Source organism: Chenopodium album, chromosome 24 (genome assembly GCF_948465745.1).
Source record: "Chenopodium album chromosome 24, dcCheAlbu1.1, whole genome shotgun sequence".
NCBI lineage: Eukaryota > Viridiplantae > Streptophyta > Magnoliopsida > Caryophyllales > Amaranthaceae > Chenopodium > Chenopodium album.
The window spans coordinates 33463281-33486929 of NC_137857.1; the positions used below are offsets into that span (position 1 = coordinate 33463281).

A 23649-nucleotide genomic window follows, 5' to 3' on the forward strand; every position below is an offset into this window, starting at 1 on the left:
AGTTATTCAGGGAAAATGGTAAAGCTAAGTGTGAAAAGTTGAGCGTTACTTGCACAGCAGTTCTATTACGCGTTGCGAAAATCCTTTAATCGTATTGGGGTTGCATTTGTATATGCCCATACATGGGAATTGTAGACATGTAATTCTACCCTAAATCATAGCAATTCCATTTGCATGTACCCGGTGTACAGTATTTTTACTGTACATCGGGTTTTTCTCACGTGCAACTTATTTATTGTTTTTTTTTTTTAAATCGCGGAATTTTATACCTAAAAATCAAAAAAACACAGAACAACAATGGAGGAGAGAGAAAGTGAGAAAACGCAGCTCTCGATCATCCATTGAGGAGAGAGAAAGTGAGAAATCGCAAAAATTGCAGAAAACGATCATCAATCGAGGAGAAAAAAGGTTAGAAAACGCAAAAATTGCAGAAATCGATCATCAATCGAGGAGAAAAAAGGTGAGAAAACGCACAAATAGAAGAATTCGATCATCAATCGAGGAGAAAAAAGGTGAGAAAACTTACAAATTGCAGAAATCGATCATCAATGGAGAATTCGACTTTCGATACAACAAATTGCAGCAATCTCATTCACGAATTGCTACAAAAACAGAGGCAAGTTGAGACTGAATTTGAAATCGATTTAAATCGATCGATTATAGAAGAAGAAGAAACTTATTGTTTTGGAGATGAATTCGTACCAATATTCAACCATCCAGACAATGCAGATGAAGCAATTGATAATGCAAATGAAGCAATTGAGAATGCAGAAGACGCAATTCACAATGCTGAAAATCAAGTGATTCCTGATAAATCAATTGATTCAAATTCAGAACAAACAACCAAAACAAATGCAACTGAAGGTAATTTCTATAAATTTTTGAGATTGTATGCAAAAAAGAACCCTTTGAATACATAATTGTTACCCTTTCTATGCATAAACGTGACCGTACTTATGCCTAAATGTTACCCTCAGATTGAATGCAGAACTTTTGAGATTGCATGCAAAAAGTAACCCTTTGAATGCCTAAATGTTACCCTTTTCATGCTTAAAAGTGACTCTATTTATGCACAAATGTTACACTCAGATTGTATGCTGAAAATTCAGATTGTATGCAAAAAGTAACCCTTTGAATGCCTAAATGTTACCCTTTTCATGCTTAAAGTGACCCTATTTATGCACAAATGTTACACTCAGATTGTATGCTGAAAATTCAGATTGTATGCAAAAAGTAACCCTTTGAATGTCTAAATGTTACCTTTTTCATGCATAAAAGTTACCCTATTTTCACACGAATGTTACCCTTTTTTTATGCTTCCTGTGGTTATTATCTGATTTGTTTGTATTAAATAACAGATACAAATCCAATTGATGCTTCTGGTTTAGATCTTAGAGGATCATTTGTTGGTGTGGTAAGAGAAACTTTTGAAGAAATTTTGGAATTGTATGAAAAACATGCTGCTATACTGGGGTTTTCAATAAGAAAACATACAACTAGATTCAAACAACACACAAAAATAGTAACTGAGAAAAACTATGTGTGTTCTGCTGAGGGAAAGAGACATTCAGGTCAGAAGAAAACAAAGTTAGTTGAAATGGTTGATGAAGAGGATGTAAATGTAAAAGCAAGAAAGCCAAGACAAGTAGCCATTACAAGATCAAATTGCAAGGCATGCATAAGAGCAAAAGTGAATAAAGAAGGACAGTTTAAGGTGGTGTCTCATGTTATTCAGCATAACCACGAGCTAACAAAGCCACAGTGGCATTATTTGCATCGTTCTGAAAGAAAAATGACAGAGGAAAAAGCTGAAGCAATCAAAACAATGAAATCTTCAGGTCTAACTACAATGGACACTTACTATTACATGGCTACAGAGGCTGGAGGAGAACAGCATGTAGGCCATAGTGTTGTAGATCACCTGAATTTTTGCTCAAGGTTAAGAATGGAACAAATTGAGGCTGGAGATGCTCAAACTTTAGTGAACATTTTAAGTCAAGAACAATAAGAGGATCCAAACTTCTTTTTTAGAGTGAAGTTTGACAAAGAAGGAAGAATTTGCAATATCTTTTGGAGAGATTCAATGATGCTAGAAGACTATAGGATATATGGAGATGTTCTTGTCTTTGATACAACATACAGAACCAACAAATATAATCTTATATGTGCTCCATTTGTTGGCATAAATAACCACTGGCATAATTGTATGTTTGCATGTGCTTTTATTGGGGATGAAACGACAGATTCATTTGTGTGGTTATTACAAACCTTCTTCAAAGTTATGGAGGATAGAAAACCAACTTCAATATTCACTGACCAGGACCAAGCAATGGCAAATGCAATTCTGGAGGTAAAAGATTTATATTGACATCTTACAGATTTGAGATCTGACAATAAAGTTTTTCTTTTCACATAAAAGTTACCCTTTTATCTGCATAAAGTTATCCTTTTTAGTGCATAAAGTAACCCTTTTAACAGCATAAAGTGACCCCTTTATTTTCAATGCAGGTGATTCCTAATACAAGGCATAGACTTTGTATATTGCATTTGGAGCAAAATGCCATAACCAGATTTGGAGCTCTTAAAAAAGACAAAGAATTCAAATTTGCATTCAACCAGTGCTTAAAGATGTGTGTGACAGAACAAGAATTCGAAGAAAAGTGGCAGGCAATGTTGCAGAAATATGAGTTGACAGAACACTCTTGGTACAAAAGAGTGTATCAGTTGAAAAACAAATGGTGTCCTGCCCTTAGTAGAGATTTCTTTTCAGCAGGAATCTTATCGTCACAAAGGAGTGAAAGCACTAATCATGCTATAGGATTCAGAGCAAGTAAAGCAACTACTTTGACAGAATTTTATACCATATTTAAGAAGACAACCAATCGTTGGAGAAGCACAGAGAAATATGATAAGTTTTCCTGTAGCAAGTCAATAGCATTCACTTCATTGCCTCTCTCTGGAATGCTAAAGCATGCTGCACAGGTAAAAAGTTAACTGACAACTACATAAATTACACCTAATATATGGCAATTTAAATGAACCTACATGATTTTGATGTACAGATTTTCACTTTATCACTCTTTAGAGATTTTGAAGAGGAGTTTGAAGACTCTATGGCAACAACTGTTCAGATGTTAGGCAGTAATGAAGAATGCCTACTTTATCAAGTAACACTAGAAGACAAGCCATGGTCTGCACATCAAGTAAACTATATACATGAGAGCCAGACTGTATGGTGCACTTGCAAAAATTTTGAAGCATCTGGATGGTTATGTTATCATTGCATCAGAACTCTACATTTGCATTCAGTAACAAGAATACCAGATAAGTATGTTTCAAAAAGATGGACTAAGTTTGCAAAAACAGGGGCATGGGATAGGTTGAAGAATCAGGATCCTAAACAGCAATATATTCCATGGAGGCAAACAATGATGAGGAAATTCTACAATCTAATCTTAAAAAGTCAAGAAAATGAAGAGACAAGAGCATTTATGGAAGAAAGCTTCAGAAACAGTCTTAAAATGGTGGAAGACTTACTTGCTAGTGCTGCTCAGAAAGAAAGTGCAGAAGCTGATTCTAACATTCCTGATGTGGCATACAACACTCAAAGCAATACTGACGTTTCTTCAGCATCGAGTACAAGCACAAGTGTACCACAAATACTTGATCCTAAAAGGGCTGTAACAAAAGGAAGAAGCAAGAGAGCAAAAGGAGGACTTGAAAAAAGCAAGAGAAAAAGAAAACCAGCATTGCCACCTCCAAATTCAGAATTTGGATCAAAGACACCTAACTTACTACTCTTTTAAGATCTTTTTTAGAACATTTTTTTTTCGAAATTAATATACCTTGTATTGTTAAACTATTTTTCTTTTGTTTTTTTACTCTATGACAAGTTTAATGAAAATGTGATAGACACTTTTATTAGCAGATGTTTAATTCTTGAAAACATCAACTTATATTACCCTTTTAACGTATAAAAGTAACCCTTTTTATGAATAAAAGTGACCATTTTCATGCATAAAAGTTATCCTTTCTATCCACTAAAAGTTACCCTTTCTGGTAATAAAAGTTACCCCTTTTGTTAATAAAAATTACCCTTTTCATGCATAAAAGTTACCCTATCTATCCAAAAAAGTATACCTTATCCTTTCTATCCACTAAATCAACCTTTTCTTTGTTAATAGTTACCCTTTTCGGGAATAAAAGTTACCCCTTTTGTCAATAAAAGTTACCCTTTTCATGCATAAAAGTTACCCTATCTACCCAAAAAAGTATACTTTATCAAATATAAAAAGTAACCCTTTTTATGCCACAAAGTAACCCTTTTAATGCACAAAAGTGACCCCAAAAAAACATACACAAGAACCTTTCAAATTACTTAATGTATGTACATACATCAGTATTCCAAAAGAACCAAAAACTATCCACTAAGTTTAATAACATCATGTAACTTGATGTATATGCACAAACATTAAGTTTTTTCATTGTTCAAAAAATACTCCTAGACCTAATCAACCTTTGCTTCTAACAGTCATTTCACCCTTTAGAAGGAGTGTACTTGTCTGTTTTCTTTTTTGCCCTTTTTCCTTTGGGATTCTCTTCGTCTGCCTCTGCCTTTGCTTCTACTTCAGCTGCCATTTTTCTTTCTTCTTCTTTGCAGCAATTGCATCCTTTCTTCTCATTTCAATTTCCTGGCAATAAGCAGGATCTTTCTTCTTCTCATTGAACTTCTCTAATTCTGACAACACATCATTCCTAGATTCATTCAAATCACACAGCACCAGTGTCGTACAGATCTCACCTCGCAGAAATTTTCTCCCAATAATCTCACAGCAGAAAAAAAAAAAAAAAAAAAAAAAAAAAAACTTATCAATATGTAATTAATAAAAGCATTAGAAAGTGAAAAACTACATACAAAATAGATGAATAATTACTGTTTTCAGTTCATTTAATTTGAACGATTCGCCAACAAAATGGAGCATGTGATACATGACAAACACCCCACAGTCCAAATTGTCAACCTTTTCTTTTCTCCATTCCAACTCAACAATTTGAAACCTATAAGAAGGTAGCTGAGAACTCTTTGGATGATTTCTTTTTCCGAGAAAAACACCCATTTGATCACACTGACATAAAATATAAAAGTTTAGAATAAAATAAAAACAAGAAAAAAGAAAAAAAAAATTAAATGGAAACAATAAGTAAACAGAAACATAACAATGAATCAACATAAACATACCAAGTGTGAAGACAATTCTTTGGTATATTCAAGAGCATCATCACGCCAGATGATATTGTCAAGATAATATACCACCTCTTTTGTATGATCAATAACAAACAAAATGTAGTGATTCTCAATAAGAACAGGAAAATAGATCTGAAACAGAAAAAACTAAAACACTGATTTAGACAGATTAACACAAAACAGAACTTTTTTAAAGTTTTGATAGTAATTTATCATGAAATATACCAGTTCAGCATCCATAATATCACATTCAGGATTCTCATAGCTCACCCAACCTTCCCATAAATCGTGCAAATCATTAACAGCTTGTGAAACTTCACCTTTGCCAATGTTTTCACAAACATGCAAGAATGCAAACTATTAAAAGTATGAGAACTTGTTTATATAAAGAGATAATAACTTTAGTGCACATAAAGGGTAACTTTAGTGCACATAAAGGGTAACTTTAGTGCATATAAAGAGATAATTACTAAATATAAAAATAAAAAAAAATCAAATTACTTACACTTTGCCTCACACCATGCAAAGAAGAATTTTCGAGGACCAGAATCAAAACATGCCTTCTCGTTCAAATACAGACAGTAGCAATCAATGATGCACCATCTAATTCTAAGTGGAGCTACCAGGGATACCATGTCTTCTCTTGGAATTAAAAAATTCATCCCAATAGTAACAAGATTCTCACTGCAACAATAAAAAATAAGATAAGCATTAAAAAAAATAAAGGAAAAAAAACATATAAAAATATAATTATCATAAAAAATGACACTTAACTTCCTCATCATTGAATCATCCTTCAGTAAACAATAATCAAGAATTTCCAAATGTAACTTAGGCAAATTCTTGAAAATCCGAGCATTAGCCCTCAAAAACAAAGTAAGAAAAGGAACATCCACACCTACTGGCCCACAGTCGAGTGAGCAAAAAGATTTATTGCCTCTGACGATACGTCTAGAAGCATTTGCTACAGAAGGCCCAGCATCATCCTCAGACCTATTCATCAAAACACTTTTTCCTTTACCATTGACATCATCCTCAGACCTATTCAAATTCAAATCTTCTGCAGGTTCATTTTCAGGAACATCATTGTTATGACCTTCAGGTTCATAAAAATCACGAAACATTTCATGAACAGACTTCATCTTGTTACACTCCTCAATTAAACCATCTAAAAGCTTCAGGTAATGAGGATCAGAGAGTAGCTGTTGAGTTTGAGAAAATACAACAGCATCATCAGAGGATAATGATTCAGTTCTGCGAGAAGCAATCATATCACTCAAGGCTTGAAAACCTTGTGACTGAACCAACAATAATACATCCATATTTCTTTTGACCAAAAGAAATGTTTCATGAACAGCCTGCAAACATATGAACCAATAAGAAACTATACAAATGTAACAAATAAAAATAAAAAACAAATGAAAATTCATGATATATGCATAAAGTTACCCTTTTAAATGTATAAAGTTACCCTTTATTATGTATAAAGTTACCCTTTTAAATGCATAAAGTAACCCTTATAACTGAATATTTAGGGTAACTTTAGTGCACAAAAAGAGTAACTTTAGTGCACATAAAGGGTAACTTTAGTGCATATAAAGAGATAATAACTAAATAAAAAATAAAAAAAAAAAGAACACTTACATCAGTTGAAATTTCTTTAATTTCATCATCATTCATCACACTTTCTGGAAGATCAAATGCAAGAATGCGGCCACTTCTACCACTTGTAGAAGCCCCTTGAACACAAGTTTGCTTAACAACAGGATCCCTAACTTCAGGCTGTGAAACAGGATATGTAAGGGTATCCAATGGTCCCTGCCCAAAATCACCAGCTTTAATCTCCAAATTGATCCGCTTCTTAATCTTCGCATCAGTCCAATGTTGAATCAAAGGAAGGGTACTACTTTCCTTTTCTCCTTGGAAATTTAATCGATGAAAATACATAATTTGCAAAGCTAGCAAACAACCACTTACATTTTGAGCATTTTCATCATTCTTATACTTCACAACAGCCTTCTTTAATTTTTTCAAAAGATATGAACACCAATCAAATGTTTTGATTTCATCAACATTTTCCACAGCCTTGAGCAACTTCAATGAAACAGTCCTATTAGTAGTAGGAGCTAAGAAGCTAGACATAGCATGAAGCACAAAACATCTCTTGAATTCTTCCCCACCATCATCCAAATCAACCATCCTAGACTCCACTTTTGACAAATGCAGAGGTTGCTTCTCAGTAAGACCATAACTAAGTCTCCATGACTGAATGATACGTTTATCTACACTACCTTCTTCAGGATTCTTCTGAAGTTCATGAACAGCAATCTCACTCATAGGCAAGCCAAAGACATCGCATATATCGTTTTTAGTAACTACAAACTCTTTACCAGCAACAATAGTGAACATGCAGCTACCACCATTAAAGTGTTCAACCAGCCAATGTAGCATTTGACGATTCAAAGTTTTCAATTTCAGATGTAATAAACCACCAAAACCTATTTCTTCAACAGCTTTTTGTTGATTAGGACTAAAAGTACTCATCATTAATTCCAATGTGTGTGGTCTGCACCTTGCAATCAAGGGTCTTTTTTCCCTAAATAATAATAATATAAGTAAAACAATATCAGAATCAGAATCAGAATCATGATATATATAATTAAAAAATGCAAAACAAAAAACATTTATACTTACACAACAGTATCAGAATCAGAAACCACTTGCAATTCAGAATCTGCTTTGGCCTTCTTAGATACAATTTTAGACTTCTTAGGAGCTGCTTTAACCTTCTGAGGCTCTGCTTTGGCCTTCTTAGGAACAGTTTTAGCCTTCACAGTTTTAGACTCTGGTTTGTCCTTCTCAGGAACTGTCTTGTTCTTTTTAGCAGGCTCTTTACCCATTGCTTTTCCCCTTGAAGGCGATTTATAACGATATCCACCTATTGAACCACCTATATCTAATTAATACAGAGGATAACCATAAATTACAAATTCACAAATTACTCATGGGAAAATTCAGAATATATGCATAAAAATCCTTTTAAATGCAAAAAGTGACCCTTTTAAATGAATAAAGTGACCCTTTTAACTGCATAAAGTCACCCTTAAAATACAACAAGTAACCCTTTTAACTAAAAAGTAACCCTTTAACAAGCATAAAGTGACCCCTTTAACTATATAAAGTGACCCTTTTCACTGCATAAAGTCACCCTTTAAACTACAACAAGTAACCCTTTTAAATAAAAACGTGACCCTTTTAACAGAATAAAGTGACCCTTTTCACAGCATAAAGTGACCCTTTTAACAGCATAAAGTAACCTTTGTCATGCATATAAATAACAAATGTATATATTACTCACACACAATGCACAATGCACAATGCACATATTACTGGTACTCAAACACATATACATAAACACAATGCAGATATGCATACTATTCTCATAATCTAACTAAAACCTAACATACAAAATTTGAAGAATAATGAATAAAACTTCTGAAAACAAACATGCAAAATTTGTTTAACATATAACAACACCACAACACATATATATCAAATTTTGAACCAATTATCACAATGAACAATAAAATAAAGCAAAATTAAACATAATAACTTCAAAATTGAAATTCAATTATCACAATATGCATAATAAATCAACAGAAAACTATAAAAAATAACATGCACTACTAATTCGGCATGTATAAGCGAAAATTCAATAGAAAATTCAAAAAAATGATGAAAAATTTAAATAAACACACCTTCTTCAGCATCTACGGCCTTCTTTGTAATCTTCTTCTTCACCATTGCTGAAACAAACACTACAAAAAACGAAAACAAAATCAAAATAAAAAAACCTAAAAATCTAAGAACCAAAACAATTTAAACTAACAAAAATCTCAAAAAAAAAATAAGTAAACGAACCAGAATTAAGCGATAAACAACTTCACAAGTGAAAGAAAAGAGAGAAAAAGCTCGAAAAGCAACAATGGAGGAGAGAGAACACGCTCGAAATCGCCAGTTAACTGGTTTTTAGATAGAGAAAAACGAGAAGAGAGAAAGCGGAAGTGAATGAGTGAATGAAGAGAGAAAATCGAGGAGAGAGAAAGTTCTATTTCTTTCTTTATTTTGGAAATCATAATGAAGCACGTGCCATGGCAGTTTTCTTGTCCTAAAAATCCGCCATTCAATAATGATATTGAACACCCGCTTTTTTTAAAAATTTGTGAAATCATAGTGAAATCTTAGATTCTTAAAAGGAAACACTCTATAGTGGTGTAGTCTATATTTCTATTCCTGTAATTATTGGCAAACTAGGTTAAATCCCGTGCAATGCATGTTTATTAAATATTTTTAACAATAATATTACAAAATATAAAGTATATAAAAGATACATAGAAATAATTCATTTGTATGATTGTCAAAACGGAAAGAAAAATATCATAAATTATAAAAAGTTTACTTAGATTTTTTTTATTTTTTTATTTTTTAAATTCCTCAATTTTTTTATAATTGCAACATGCCTTTTTTTTCGCGGTATTTAATAAAAGTACGGTTCACATGTTTAATATATACTATAAAATGAAGTGAGAAGTTGTTAAAAGTATAATTTAGTGGGTCATGTACTTTAAATAAGGGAAATAGTGCAACTTTTCCTCATAATAACTTTTTAATTATAGTGTGGTGTAGTATTGTGACATTTTCAGTTTAGGGAAGTGCTGCAAATATTAAGAAACGGAGGAATTAAGTTAAAAGTATTTCATTTTCTACTCTTAATAAAAATGTCAAGTATGAGTATTGAGTATCTCTTTTCATACGCAACTTTTACTCATTTAGGGCCTGTTCTCATTGATTGAACTCAGCTGATCAATGTATGAGAACAGGCCCTTAGTAAGTCATACTCCCTCCGTCCCTAAATTACATTCCTGTTTGGAAATTTACACGGGAATTAAGGAGGGAAGAATAAGACAAATAACAATAATTAGATAATGCAATGAGAAGTACAAAGATAGATTACTTATTACTCATGACATGTCATCAATTCTTTGCAAAAAAAAGGACCAATCACATGCTCCTAATTGAAAATTTTTAACCAATCATATTCATTGTAATTTGGCACAAGGATTATGAGTGAGATTAGGTAAGGATGAGTGAGAAAACATTAAATACTACCTCTGTTACAGGTTATGTGCAACGATTAGACATGTTCTCTCTCTGCTTTATGTCAAATTGTTGCACATAACCTGTAACGGAGGTAGTATAAAATAGAAAAAGAGAGTTGATTTACTAAAAAAAAACTTACCAAAAATAGAAAGGAGGAATGTAATTTTAGAATACCGAAAATAGAAAGGAGGAATGTAATTTAGGGACGGAGGGAGTAATATATTTACAAGATTTATCTTTACCATTTTCAAAATATTAAGTATTAATTTCAATTAATTACTCTATATTCCTGCTTTTCCATAGTAGAAGAATAAATGCTGTTTTTTCCTCTGATCTTTCCCTTTATTATTCAAGAACCTTGGCAAGTTGGCATCTTCTGCTCTTTATTTAAAAAACTTTACCATTTGGCAAATGGTTTGGGTTCTCAATATTAGGACCATCATCAACAATTATATTCAATTGGGGTTCTTGTCAAAAAAAATAAAATTCAATTGGGGTTTACAAATTGATACTCTTGGTGCCACAAATGAAACCTAAAGAACTAAACCATTACTTGGGAAGACTTCCCAAGTTTGGTGGATTACCACATTTTTTTTTCCCGAGTTAATACAAGTAATTTTTATTTTTTAATTTTATATATAGAGGAATTAACCAACTCAATCCAAATAACCTGATTATTATCACAACATATATGTAGTCCATCACACGCGCTAGCATAAGCAAAACACGAGAATATCCCGTCCATATAATACAAGTGGTGCGTGATGTATACAAATTCTCATAATCCGTGCAACAACCATATCATATGCTCTATTTATGGAGCACTCATGTAACATGTTGGCACAAGGAAGCTTCACCTAAACGGCTAAACGCTATACAACACTAGTACAATATTGCGTTTGATTAGGATTATGCACATTGTTTTCATCACACCGTGTACTCCGTTTGTTTTACTTTTCAAACTAGGAAAATTCAATAAAAAAACAAACTTGCAAAGACTTTTAGACTTTTTAGTCAAGCTAACCTTTTTTTCTCACGTTCTCAACTTTCCATAATTTTTATGGAGTGCTTTATTTGGATAATTATTCTTCCATATTTTTTTACCATTATTAGAGTATTTTTTATGTTTCGTAAATTATAACATTTTAACTTTTACGTTCACTTTTGTTAATCTAGGACTACTGCAAATATGATAATAACTACAAACAACTCATATGAAGTAACTTAGCATTAATTACCACGTGAGATTTTCATTCGACAAAGCTTATTCTTATTACGAGTAGTATAAAAAAAAAAACAAAGAATTAATTTCTCTGTAAATACACTAGATAAGATTTACATTTATACTCAGATATTATACATTGATACTTATCAAATGCAGAATAATATTGTAATACACGGACTTTCCAAAAATTATTATAAAAACAAAAATATGATAAAATCATAGTGATGCGATTTTATTTCTCCTAATATATATAAACCACACTTTTCCTCTGTATTACTCTATTTTCACCTACTTTCCATTCTAACATCAAATAATCTTTCTCAATCAACGCCTAACGTAGTTCCGTCGCCGTCACCGATCAACCGTCGGAAAACCGATCAAGGCGGCAGCTTTGTAGCCGTCGTTATCGCACTCTGATTTCTGATATTCAATGGTATAAACTCTTATTTGTCAATTTTCAACAATTTTGTGTATTGAAATTCACTTTTTTTTTTTTTCTAATCTTTTTATTAATGCTGTATGATTATCTTGTTTTGATTGTGATTATAGTTGATATTCTATATATTTTTGGTTAAGGTTTTTAGCTTTTATGATTGATGAAGTAGTTTATTGATTGGAATTCGGATTATTTTTATTCAATTCTTATTAATTTAATGTATTGAAATTTGTTGATTGTAGTTGTTGAATAATTTGAGATTGACTACTGGAGATTTAGATGAAATTGATATGAATAACGAATTGATTAGATATATATATTTGATCATGCTTGTGAAATTGATATTGATTTTTGTTTATAATGTTCAGATGTTCTGTCTCGGATTCAAATTAATATTCGTTTTAACTAAATATAAGTCGTTTTATATAAATTATTTTTGACAAAAATGCAAGTCTTTTACAATATGAATGCAGCATAGAATATGTTTTTATTGAATTGTATTCTATTTTTCTATACTAATACAAAAATAGTTAAATTCAACAGATTCCTAAAATTGACTGGTTTATGTACGAATAAAGAAAAGTAGTTAAACTTAGTTTTATGATATTTAGTGTACTTTAAAGTGATTGATGAGGTTTTTTTTTTTTTTAGTGAAAATGTCAGTGATGTTTGCAAACGAAAGGCCTTTGAGGAGAGGTAGTATGCAAAGGACAAAGGTTAAAAGGAGTTTTGATGAACTGTTGCAATCCGAAGTTGGACAAAATAAGGAAATAGACGAGGTTGTTTCTTCATTGAAGAAACGACGTTTGTGTAAAGAGATACAGAATTATTTGTTTGGCGACTGTGAAAATGATGATGAAGAAGAGAGTGTTGAAGTAAAAAAAGAAGTGTCAAATGATGAGGAAGAGAGTGTTAAAGTAGAGGAAGTGTCATATGATGAGGAAGAGAGTGTTGAAGTAGAGGAAGTGTCATATGATGAGGAAGAGAGTGTTGAAGTAGAGGATGAGTCGGATGATGAGGATTTTGATGTTTCGATGTGTAGGAGGTCGAGGAGAAGGACTACTGCTGTAAAGAGAAATTCGACTAGGAAGAACCAAATTCGACCAGTGGTTAAGAAAACTAGAAGTACTGGTAGAACAAGGCAGTGTAAGCCTAACAATTGGGGGAAGAACATAATTGATTTGTCGAGTACTTGTCCTGAAGATTCTGATAATTCGCTGCATTCTTCGCACACATCAGGTTCCCAACCCTCACCTATTTCAACATTGAACACAAAATATGATGTAAAGAGGAATACAAGGGTAAGTAAAAGTCTGTTCATAACTTGTTTTGAATTCATACTTTCTGTTTGGCAATAAAGTACAGTGTTACACTTGCATTTGTAAAAATCAAAGTATAATCTCACTTGCTTTTGTGTGTTACAGGAAAAACAGGAAAAGAAGCTCAGTTGCCATCAATGTAAAAAAAATGATAGACCAGTTGTCGTTCCATGCTTAAACTGCAAGGAAAAGCAATATTGTACGCGATGCATCAGGCAATGGTATCCTCAAATTTCAGAGGGGAAACTTGCAAAATCGTGCCCCTTTTGCCGGGAAATTTGTAATTGTAACGAGTGTCTACATTCCTTGAACTCAATCACTGTGAGTACTTTTGCTGTTATGTGCAATTATAGCATTACATGTTATATGAATCCATATTGACATATTGTTATATTTGTTTATATTACTAATAAGTTTTACATTATTAAGCAGACATTAAATCGAGAAATTGTTCACCACGAAAAGGTTCAACACCTCACATACTTGATTACAAAGCTGCTCCCGTTCATAAGACAAATTCAACATGATCAACGTTCAGAAATAATATTGGAATCCAAGATATTAGGTATGCAATGATACATTTCTTAGGCAATATTACTCTATTATTTTTTTTGTTTTTTTTTTTTTTTTTGTATATATAATCTTGCTAATTATTATAGTATCTGTCCAGGCAAAATTCTCAATGAGGAGGATATACAAGAGTCTTCTAGCTTTGATGATGAGCGGATCTATTGGTACTTATTTTAAAAAATCTTAGTGATTAATGAAATATAATGCTTGGATTACCTTTTCTTATAAGTTTTAACTCTAATGTTCTTTGTTTCTTACAGCAACCAATGCGCAACTTCAATATTTGATCTCCATCGATGTTGCCCTAATTGTTCTTTTGAATTGTGTTTGAGCTGTTGTCGAGAAATTCGTCAAGGGAGGCTCTCGGGTGGCCCTGAAATAGTTCCACACAAATATACTCACAAGGGATATGACTACGTTCATGGGGGCGATCCTTTGTTATGCCCTTTAGTTCAATCTAATGTCCCATATGAATTGAGTACTTGGATGGCTAATGAAGACGTAATTCCCTGCCCTTCAAAGGATCGAGGTGGGTGTGGTGTTGGAATTTTAGAATTAAGGAGGATTAATTCATTACGATGGTTATGGAATTTGGAAACAAGGGCAGAAAAAGTTGTAAAAGACAAGTTTGTTGAACAAACTCCTACAAGTAATTTGAAGGTTCTTCGGCAAGCAGCATTCAGAAAATATTCAAACGATAATTATCTATATTGCCCGTTGGCTAAAGATATGCTTACTAATGATGGCAGGATACATTTTAGAAGATATTGGGGAAAAGGTCAACCAATAATAGTTCAAGACACCTTATCTCAAACACTAGGTTTGAGCTGGGAGCCAATGGTAATGTCACGAGCACTTTGTGAAAATGTGGACTCGCAGATCAAAGCAGTTGATTGTTTAGCTAATTGTGAGGTAGCGATTCACGTCATCCTTTTCTTTACTTGTAATTACTAAGTCTCACAATTCATGTTACTGGTACTAATGAACTCTTATCTGTTTTGCACATGCCTTAATCCATTCCATGCCGACTTGTTAAAAATCTGCATTCCATTTCAACCTTTTTGAAATTCTTGGGGTACAAAAATGTGATATTTGCATGACATTTAAGGAGAGTGTTCAATGAAAAATTGAGGCAAAAAAACAGATTTGGTATGATGTTAAAGAAACCAGCTCTACTGCCGTTTCAAGATGCAGGAAGTTAGCAACTATAAGCGACATGTTAAGCTGTGGAAGAGAGGTAGAGAATCATGGTAGTACAACCTACAAATTGCTAATTAATATCAATATATCATTTTACTTCATAATGTATTTGAGTTTGACAGTTTATGCTTTGGCCTTAAACAATAAAAAGGTTCCGGAAGCTTCTGTATGTTGGGATCAATATTGAATCTCAAGTTTGGTGTTTGTTTGAGCAGATAGGTCAGGGACCAGAGTGAACAAAAAATCTAGTAAACGTGCTAATAGATTGTCCGACCTCTAAAACTGTTAGTTTGCCTAAAGCTCTACTGGTTCTAGGAAGCCCAAGTCTTGTTTCTTCATAACCTGCAATGTTTGACCGTTTTGGTTGTACTGCTGTAGTGTTTGAAGACATGCTTTCTGGGTTTGTTTTCTAGTCTATACATCATAGATCTTACGGGAAAATGCACTAATATGTAAGCAAACTGATATAGTGATATGTGCACGACATGAAGTCTTAACTTTAAATTTTAATGCATGCAGGTTGAAGTTAGTACTAGGGAGTTTTTCAAGGGATACAAGACGGGTAGAAATTACGCGAATTTCTGGCCTCAGATGTTGAAGTTGAAAGATTGGCCTCCATCCGACAAGTTTGAAAATCTTTTGCCAAGGCATTGTGATGAATTTATTAGTGCATTACCATTTCAAGAGTATACAGATCCTAGAAATGGTATCCTGAACCTTGCTACCCTTTTACCTTCGAGCATCATCAAACCAGACTTGGGACCAAAGACGTATATAGCTTATGGTACTGCTCAAGAGCTTGGAAGAGGAGATTCTGTCACTAAGCTTCACTGTGACATGTCTGATGCGGTATGATTTATCACCTGTTTAATTTTTCTGAAAAGAAACAAAAGATATTATTAACTTACTGTAAATCTATAGAAACAGGGTTCCCCTGTCTACATTATAGGGAAATCTTGGGTTAACTAGTCATTGACAATGCTTTTCATTGATGCAGGTAAACATCTTAATGCATACGGCTGATGTTTCTTTAAATGAGGATCAATTGTCTGCGATTGAGACGCTAAAAAAGAAACACAAAGCTCAGGATCGAAGAGAATTGCAGTTATCAGACTCTGAGAAATTCGATCTTCAGACATGTGGCATAACAGACAAGGGTGCTGCTCTTTGGGACATTTTTAGGAGGGAAGATGTACCTAAGTTAGAGATGTATTTGAGGAAACACTCCAAGGAGTTCAGACATGCTTATTGTAATCCTGTAGAACAGGTAATGATTAACCTTCTGTCATTCCCTTAAATCTCGAGCTTTGTGTTTCCTTCTTTGCATGACAACCGTAGAACTTAAACCTCACTAAACACAACATTAATTTGTATACCACTTTATTAGCCTCAATGATCAGGTTCTAATTCTTCATGTGCTCAGGTCATCCATCCTATACATGATCAGTCCTTCTACTTGACCTCAGAGCACAAGCGAAAGCTGAAGGAGGAATATGGTTAGTATGCCACATTGCCACACAATTATCATCATCGTCACTATTTTTTATCAGAGTAAAAATAAGAGCTAAATGTTCATCTCATAAATGTTTTCAGATATTGAACCCTGGACATTTGAGCAAAGACTTGGAGAGGCAGTGTTCATACCTGCTGGTTGTCCACATCAGGTTCGAAACCTCAAGGTAAACTACTTACCCTGATTTTTATACTCAACTCGCAGGAGGCATATGTTAATGTACCGTGTACCTAATAATATGGTTGTTTTGCAGTCCTGCACAAAGGTAGCTGTAGATTTTGTTTCACCAGAGAACATCGGAGAGTGTTTTCGGCTAACAGAAGAGTTCCGGAAACTCCCAAAATTCCACAAGGCTCGGGAAGATAAGCTGGAGGTAACAAAGTCAAGTTTCCTCTTATTGCTTGTGGTTTGTATGTAGATCATCTCTTGTCATACAAAGACTAACACTTCTCTTCCAATGTTAACCAGATCAAGAAGATGATTCTTCATGCAGCTCATCAAGCAATAAAACATCTAGAGGAGTTGCAATCAAGGCGGGAGCCAAATTGATTCTCTTGGCAAGCAATGTGTATCCCTGCGTTCGAGCCCCAGTTTTGTACAGCAGAAGATAGGGGGCAGTCAGCAGTGTCTGTGAAGTCGAAATCTTGCTTAGTAATCTGACATGAAATAATGTAAAGATGATACCAATGAAGAAAAGCACACATATTTCTTTTTCATGATATGTGGTCTCAAGTTATGTTACCAGAATATTGAGAACAAAAACAAATTAATAAGATTGCACTTTTTTTTCACAATATCATACATGAACTCTTCTTTCAAAAAGTTCCGCATGTTAATATACGGATACTTTACAAGTCATCATCCTATCTACTAATTTATCTCCAATACAATGAGATATGCAATTGGAAATAAATCATACTCTACATTTCACTATTACACATTATTCACAAAAAATTGACATATACAGCCCTTGGAGTTAAGACTTTAATACACCAAGATGCATATATTGTCTTTTGCTAGATAGCGTGAATTTTTTTTTCTAGAATGATTACAATTTATGGTATCCAAATATGAGATTTTCGCGAAATTAAAGATAAAATAGGTAAAAAATATACATTGAAAACTTATAAAATACAAGTGAGTGGAACAAACAAGAACAAAAGGAATACATCATAACCAATACTTCGTAGTAAAATTATGTCCCACAATCAAAACCTCTTCTAATTCCTGATTATTATTATTATTATACTAGGTCAAACATATCGGATTACAATCTTACTCGATTAAGCTAGCCATAACGGCTTAAAGGTTGGCGTTATCCGAAAATCTGGTTGGCGTTATCCGAAAATCTGGTTGGTTCGTTTGACATCGCTGTGGTTTTTAGTTTTTTGGTTTTTAAAAGTATATTATATGTCACATAATGAATCAAAAATAATTTACTTATTAAAATCATGATAATTTTGAAAACTGGCAACTAGAAAAGTAAAAAACACATTTTCTTGTTTCTTGTTTTTGGATTTCAAAAAATCAGAGAACAGAAAACAAAAAATAATGTCAAACAAGCCCTTATTCATAGATCTAAAGGACAAATTGAACGGTTCTAACCACTTAAATTATTTCCTGGGGTTTTATGTGGTCCATAGGAGCAACAATGGATGGTATGTTTCCAGTCTGGGCCCGAAAAAGAAAAAAAAATCGATCAAAACAGGAAGTTATCATCTCGGAGTATTAATTAAACAATAAGAAAACCAATTATTGTTGATATGCTAACTGCAACCTAAAACGCCACCGCCATATGAGACTTATATATGATAGTAAAAAACTAATAAAAGAATATCAAGGATTTGATTTAGGGACAGGGTTTTGGATGAAATTGGCATAGAATCTAAATCATTTGCACAACCTAATTCTTGAATCCAAAGAAAAATCATTCACAATTTGTCTATAAGACCAATTTAATAGACTAGAAAAGATAACCTAAACAATATGAAAAAAACTATACCATAACTAAACTTTCCTAATCCTATATAATATCAAATTACCATAAAATTATCTTAGAATATCACTAATATAAATTATTAGTTAAATAATATCATAAGATAAGATCTATATGGAAAATATATTACTATAATATATTCTCCAATTAAAACTTAATTACTTAAATAGTATAAATTAAGAACCTAATTTCTTAGGAAAAATATGTTTATGTAGGATCTTGTTAGAATCGTGAATTACTATCACAATATATAACTTAAAATTATGCATCAAAAAGCGTAATATAAAAAACATATCAAATAAAAAAGAACGGAGTAAGTATATAAAGATGATGTTTTGACAATTCATAGTAATGGAATCTAATAAGATCAAACTTGATAATGCTTATTCCATTAAAACCAACTTAATCAAAACAAACATTTTTTTTATATTATTCTTGATCATAGAATTGATAATCAAATATCAAATCTACCTTAATCAAACACAAGACAACAAAAAAACTTTAACTATATTTAATCTCAAATTTCCACAAATTCAAACAATCATACTCACATAAGTAAAAATTTGATAATAGTTTATTTCATAAAGATAAATAATTCAGTTTTCTTGTTCCAGATCAAAAGGAAGTATTATAGATATCTTTGAAAATCACAATAGCTTTACAAATAATATATTTGTTTCATATTATTTACAACAATTTGACATACAGAGTGATTAGATTATGTTTAATCATTACAAATAATATGAAACAAAAACAATATTTCAATCATCCATACAAAAAAACAAACTTACAACTCTCAAGAAAAGCCACCCAAAGGCTCAAATCCAATGCTTCTCTACATCTTTTCCATAGATCTAATCATACAACATACACAACAAATTTCATAAATAAAAATTTCATAGTCATGTTTAAAGTAATAAAATATTCAATTCTCCTTGTTCTATTTGAAATTTTTTAAATAAAAAATAAGGCATTATAAATCTCTTTGAAAAATCATAATAAATTCATATATACATCTTAATCTCAATTACATATATAAGAGGAAGAACTTACAACTCTTCAAGAAAAACCACCCAAATCATGCTTTCTCATAGATCTAGAGCCACCTTCCATCTCTTTCATCACAATCTCAAAAAATAAGTTTATCTCAACCTATTTATACCCAAAGGCAATGATAACTTTAGGGTTTTGTAATGAAAAGACAAATTTACCCTTTGTCAAGTAATGAATTTTCCCATAAATATGGCAAGTGTATGTCACATCAATCATGCTTTTTAGTCTTTTTGCATCACACTACAAGCATCCAACGCTAAAACTTTAATTTGATAATATCAAGCAACCACTTATTTCGATTGAGGGGAATCTCACCGACTTCTACGTATAAAAATCACGGGAATTTCGGTAACCATCCAAATAAAATACTTGTGGTGGGAAGCAACTGGAATAATTTGACAAAATTTAAGTTTCTCGGTTAAGAGGGGTGTTAAATACCGTCAACAATTTTAATCAAAATCGCCGACATTTAAGGTAAATGGACATCAATACCCCTACTATACCCCCAACCCATTTTCATCTTCCTCTTTTATTTTTCTCTGTCATCACCCATAAGGGCTGCAACCACCACTTCCCAACCACCATCAACACAACTGTGGCTGTACAAGCGGCGGAAGTACGTCGGAGGTGGAAGGGCAGCGGCGAAAATACAGCAGAGGTGGATTATGAGTGGCGGCAGCGACGATCGGAGGTACCAAATTGCGTCACCTCCAATCTTTTTCTTAAAAAAATTCGTCGGCACCAAAGGGGCTTGTATTGATGAAACCAAAGGGGCTTGTGTTCGGTCGTCGCTGTTCGATTGCTACTGTCGCGAAACCAAAGGGGCTTGTATTGATGAATGATTGTTCTAAATAAGGCTCCCTTATTGATTGTTCTAACCTCTTTCCCTCTTAATGGTTGTGGGCGGTGATGGTGTAGTGGGTGGTGGTGGTCGTGGGTGGTGGTGGTGGTCGTGGTTGTGGTGGCGTTGGTGGTTGATGTTGAGTTTGAGCCTTTGGGGATTGAAGCTTGATTTAGGAGAGAGAAAGCAAAGCGGGGGATGAGTAAGGGTAATTTTGTCCCTTCAGAGCATCTCCAATGGCAAGCTACAATGCTTTGTAGCTTGCTTTTTCACATAAATTTCTAAGCTACAACACTTTTTAAGCAACAACTGGTTTCAATGGTAAGCCACAACATATTGTAGTTTGCAAAAAAATAAAGTTTTAAAAAAAATAATAGATAATTATACACATGTTCCAATATGAATGGAGATTATTTGTCTCTTTTTCAATCAAGCATGTAGCTTGGTTGGGCTACAATTGCTAGCATGTTGCTCAATTTTTTATTCTCCAATGGTAAGCATGTAGCTAGGAACTTTATTTAAATTGCAAGCAAGTCCTTATAATTGAACCATTGGAGATGCTCTCATCATTTTTGTTGGCGGTTTAATAAAAAATGTTGGCGGCATTTAGCTTTTCACTTTGTGAAGTGTACTAGATTAGACTCGTGCGTTGCACGATTTAATTAATTTTTATTATTATGCATAAAATAAAGTTTTATAATTTGTGTAAAAAAAATTGGTGACTTTTTTTTGGCTAAAAAAATGTATAGTGTAGAAATTTTAAAAATAAAATAAATGATGACATCACTCATAGAAAATGGAGGGAAAATTTTTAATGTTAAAATGACACGTATGCTAATTTGAGAATTGATGATGTCAGCAATGTTTTGTTTTGGTATTAGTTAATAGATTACTCCGTATTTCATTCCCCTCAAAAAAAAAAAAAAAAAAAAAATTACTACCTCTGTTTTTTTTTTAATTGCAATTTTGAGTAACTATTTGAGAGATATAAAATCGAAGGTAGTCGAAGGCAGTATTATTTCATCCATTTCAAAATAATAAACAGGTTATAGTGTGGTTGGCTAACATACTCTAAAATATTCTTAAGTTACAAAAAAAAAAAAAAAATCAAAGGTAGTATTATTTCATCCATCTCAAAATAATTAACAGGTTATAGTGTGGTCGGCTAACATACTCTAAAATATTAAATAGGTAATCCTTTACCGACCGAGTGACCTCTAATCGACTGGGTAACTCTAAATTAAGTAACTCGTGACCGACTGAAAAACCCCAGATAAGTAACTCTTGATCGATCGAGTAGCCCCAAAATAATTAACTCAAACCACATGGTGTGATTAACCACATATAAAACTTTCTAAATTCACAAGGTCAAATATGGGTAAAACTTAGAAAGACGTAAATAGCAGAAAAATTTTTGATACAGAGTTTTCATTTGCTTTAAAAGTGCTACAAATATGCAATTTAGACCTTGTTCTTTAGAGCTGCTCTTCCGTGTCACTATGCTCCGCAGTGTGTGTAAGCCTAGCCTTACTTTGCTCTGCTCTGTTATACCGAAATCTGATCCCTAATGAAATTCGTAGTACTTTTAAATTTGTTTGGTAGCAATGTGAAAATTAAAAATTCCCATGATTTTTATTTGATCAATGGGAGCTTGATAATTAACTAATTCTCATGTTTTGTGGAAGGAAATTTAAATTCCCATACCACAGTAAAGACATTTGTGGGAGATGTTTATACCACGGTAAAGACGTCTCTTGCAAATTTCTTCACGGGATGGACATTTGTAGGAAACGTCTTTACCTTGGTATGGACATCTCCCACACATCACATATGTCCATATCGCGGTGTAGTACTGTAGACGTCTTCTATAAACATCCAACTAATAAACGTTCCAAATTTTTCTGGTGATTAATTCGTACTATTTTTGGCAATTATTCAACTAATAAACATCCAACGCTTCTTCTTCAATGCCTAATGCTTTCGTGATAAAGGCAATACATTGTTGCATGGATTATAATTGAAAAATAAAGGATGGTGGTGGTTTTGTGGTGACAATGGAAATGGAGGTGTGGTGGCAACGGTGGTGGTGGTGGCGGCGATCGGGGTATTCCTCGTGGTGGCAATCTAGGTCATGTTGTGTGGTAGTCTGAATTTGTGGTTTGAAGGTGAGTATGGATGAGGGAGTAATAACCAAAAAAAAAAAAAAATAACAATTGAAAATAAGGATAAGATGGTCATTAACAATATCAGTGTGAGTAATAATTTGTCGTCAAATAGCAACTCGGTATGATAATAGGATTAATAATTGTTTCTTCAATTTTCCAACTTTATTCATAATGCTTCACCCTCCCTACACAATTAGAACTTGTTACATATACCCGGGTGTACCGTACACTCATAATCATTTGCTCATTTAATCAACAAATGAGTAAATAACTATTGCTCATTTATTCTTTCAAAAAAAAAAAAAAGAAACTATTGCTCATCAATCAATCAAATCAATATATATATCAAAACTCATGGCAAAACATGCTATTTTGCCATGTGTCACCGATTTTGCCATTTGGCGCCACATCATATGAGCCCATAAATGATTGTAAAACTCCATGCATTAATAGTATTAATGTTTAGTTTAATTGAAAAACTCTTCATGTGCATAACACCCTATTTAAATTTCCCTTTGAATGTAACTCCTAAATAATTGCACAATAATAAAAATTGTAAGAAATTAAAAATTATTCCATTTTTTTGTGCATTAATTAATAAAATTGTAATTATAGAATAAACGAGTTGATTTATATATACATATATTACAATTGTGATTATTTTTTATAAAAAAAAGAAATATTACAATTGTGATTATTGAGTAATATTTTTTTGTGCATTACTAAGTACGTAGTGTATATATTGACATCAAATTTATAGATTTGATTTATCAATTTTTTTAACAACAAATTAATTGATTTATCATTTACCCTATATTTATTAATGCAATGTAAAACTCCATGCATTAATAGTATTAATGTTTAGTTTAATTGTAAAACTCTTCATGTGCATAACACCCTATTTAAATTTCCCTTTGAATGTAACT

General features: G+C 32.7%; 1 protein-coding gene and 1 long non-coding RNA gene across 2 annotated transcripts; one reads left to right on the forward strand and one right to left on the reverse strand.

Annotated features, from left to right (window-relative positions):
- The first annotated feature begins 11850 nt into the window (after positions 1–11850).
- On the forward strand, positions 11851–17464 carry LOC145610169 (lysine-specific demethylase JMJ26-like). Its single transcript, XM_081665440.1, has 12 exons — positions 11851–12063; positions 12718–13367; positions 13491–13706; positions 13818–13950; positions 14056–14119; positions 14216–14867; positions 15675–16004; positions 16153–16422; positions 16579–16651; positions 16749–16834; positions 16922–17041; positions 17137–17464. Exons 2-12 carry the CDS (start codon positions 12723–12725, stop codon positions 17215–17217), a joined length of 2670 nt encoding a protein of 889 aa, XP_081521566.1. The 5' UTR covers positions 11851–12063; positions 12718–12722; the 3' UTR covers positions 17218–17464.
- LOC145610170 (uncharacterized) lies at positions 15895–19784 on the reverse strand. The gene is made up of 4 exons (XR_014106225.1): positions 19718–19784; positions 19456–19518; positions 16800–17296; positions 15895–16031 (listed from the first exon to the last, which is right to left on the reverse strand). It is a non-coding gene; the product is annotated as an uncharacterized LOC145610170 (long non-coding RNA).
- Positions 19785–23649: the final 3865 nt, after the last annotated feature.

Coding starts and splice junctions, on each gene's coding strand:
- LOC145610169 (XM_081665440.1), top strand. CDS start 12,723: ATGTCAGTGATGTTTGCAAACGAAAGGCCTTTGAGGAGAGGTAGTATG. Junction 16,652..16,748: donor AAAGCTGAAGGAGGAATATG/GTTAGTATGCCA, acceptor AAATGTTTTCAG/ATATTGAACCCTGGACATTT. Junction 17,042..17,136: donor CTCGGGAAGATAAGCTGGAG/GTAACAAAGTCA, acceptor AATGTTAACCAG/ATCAAGAAGATGATTCTTCA.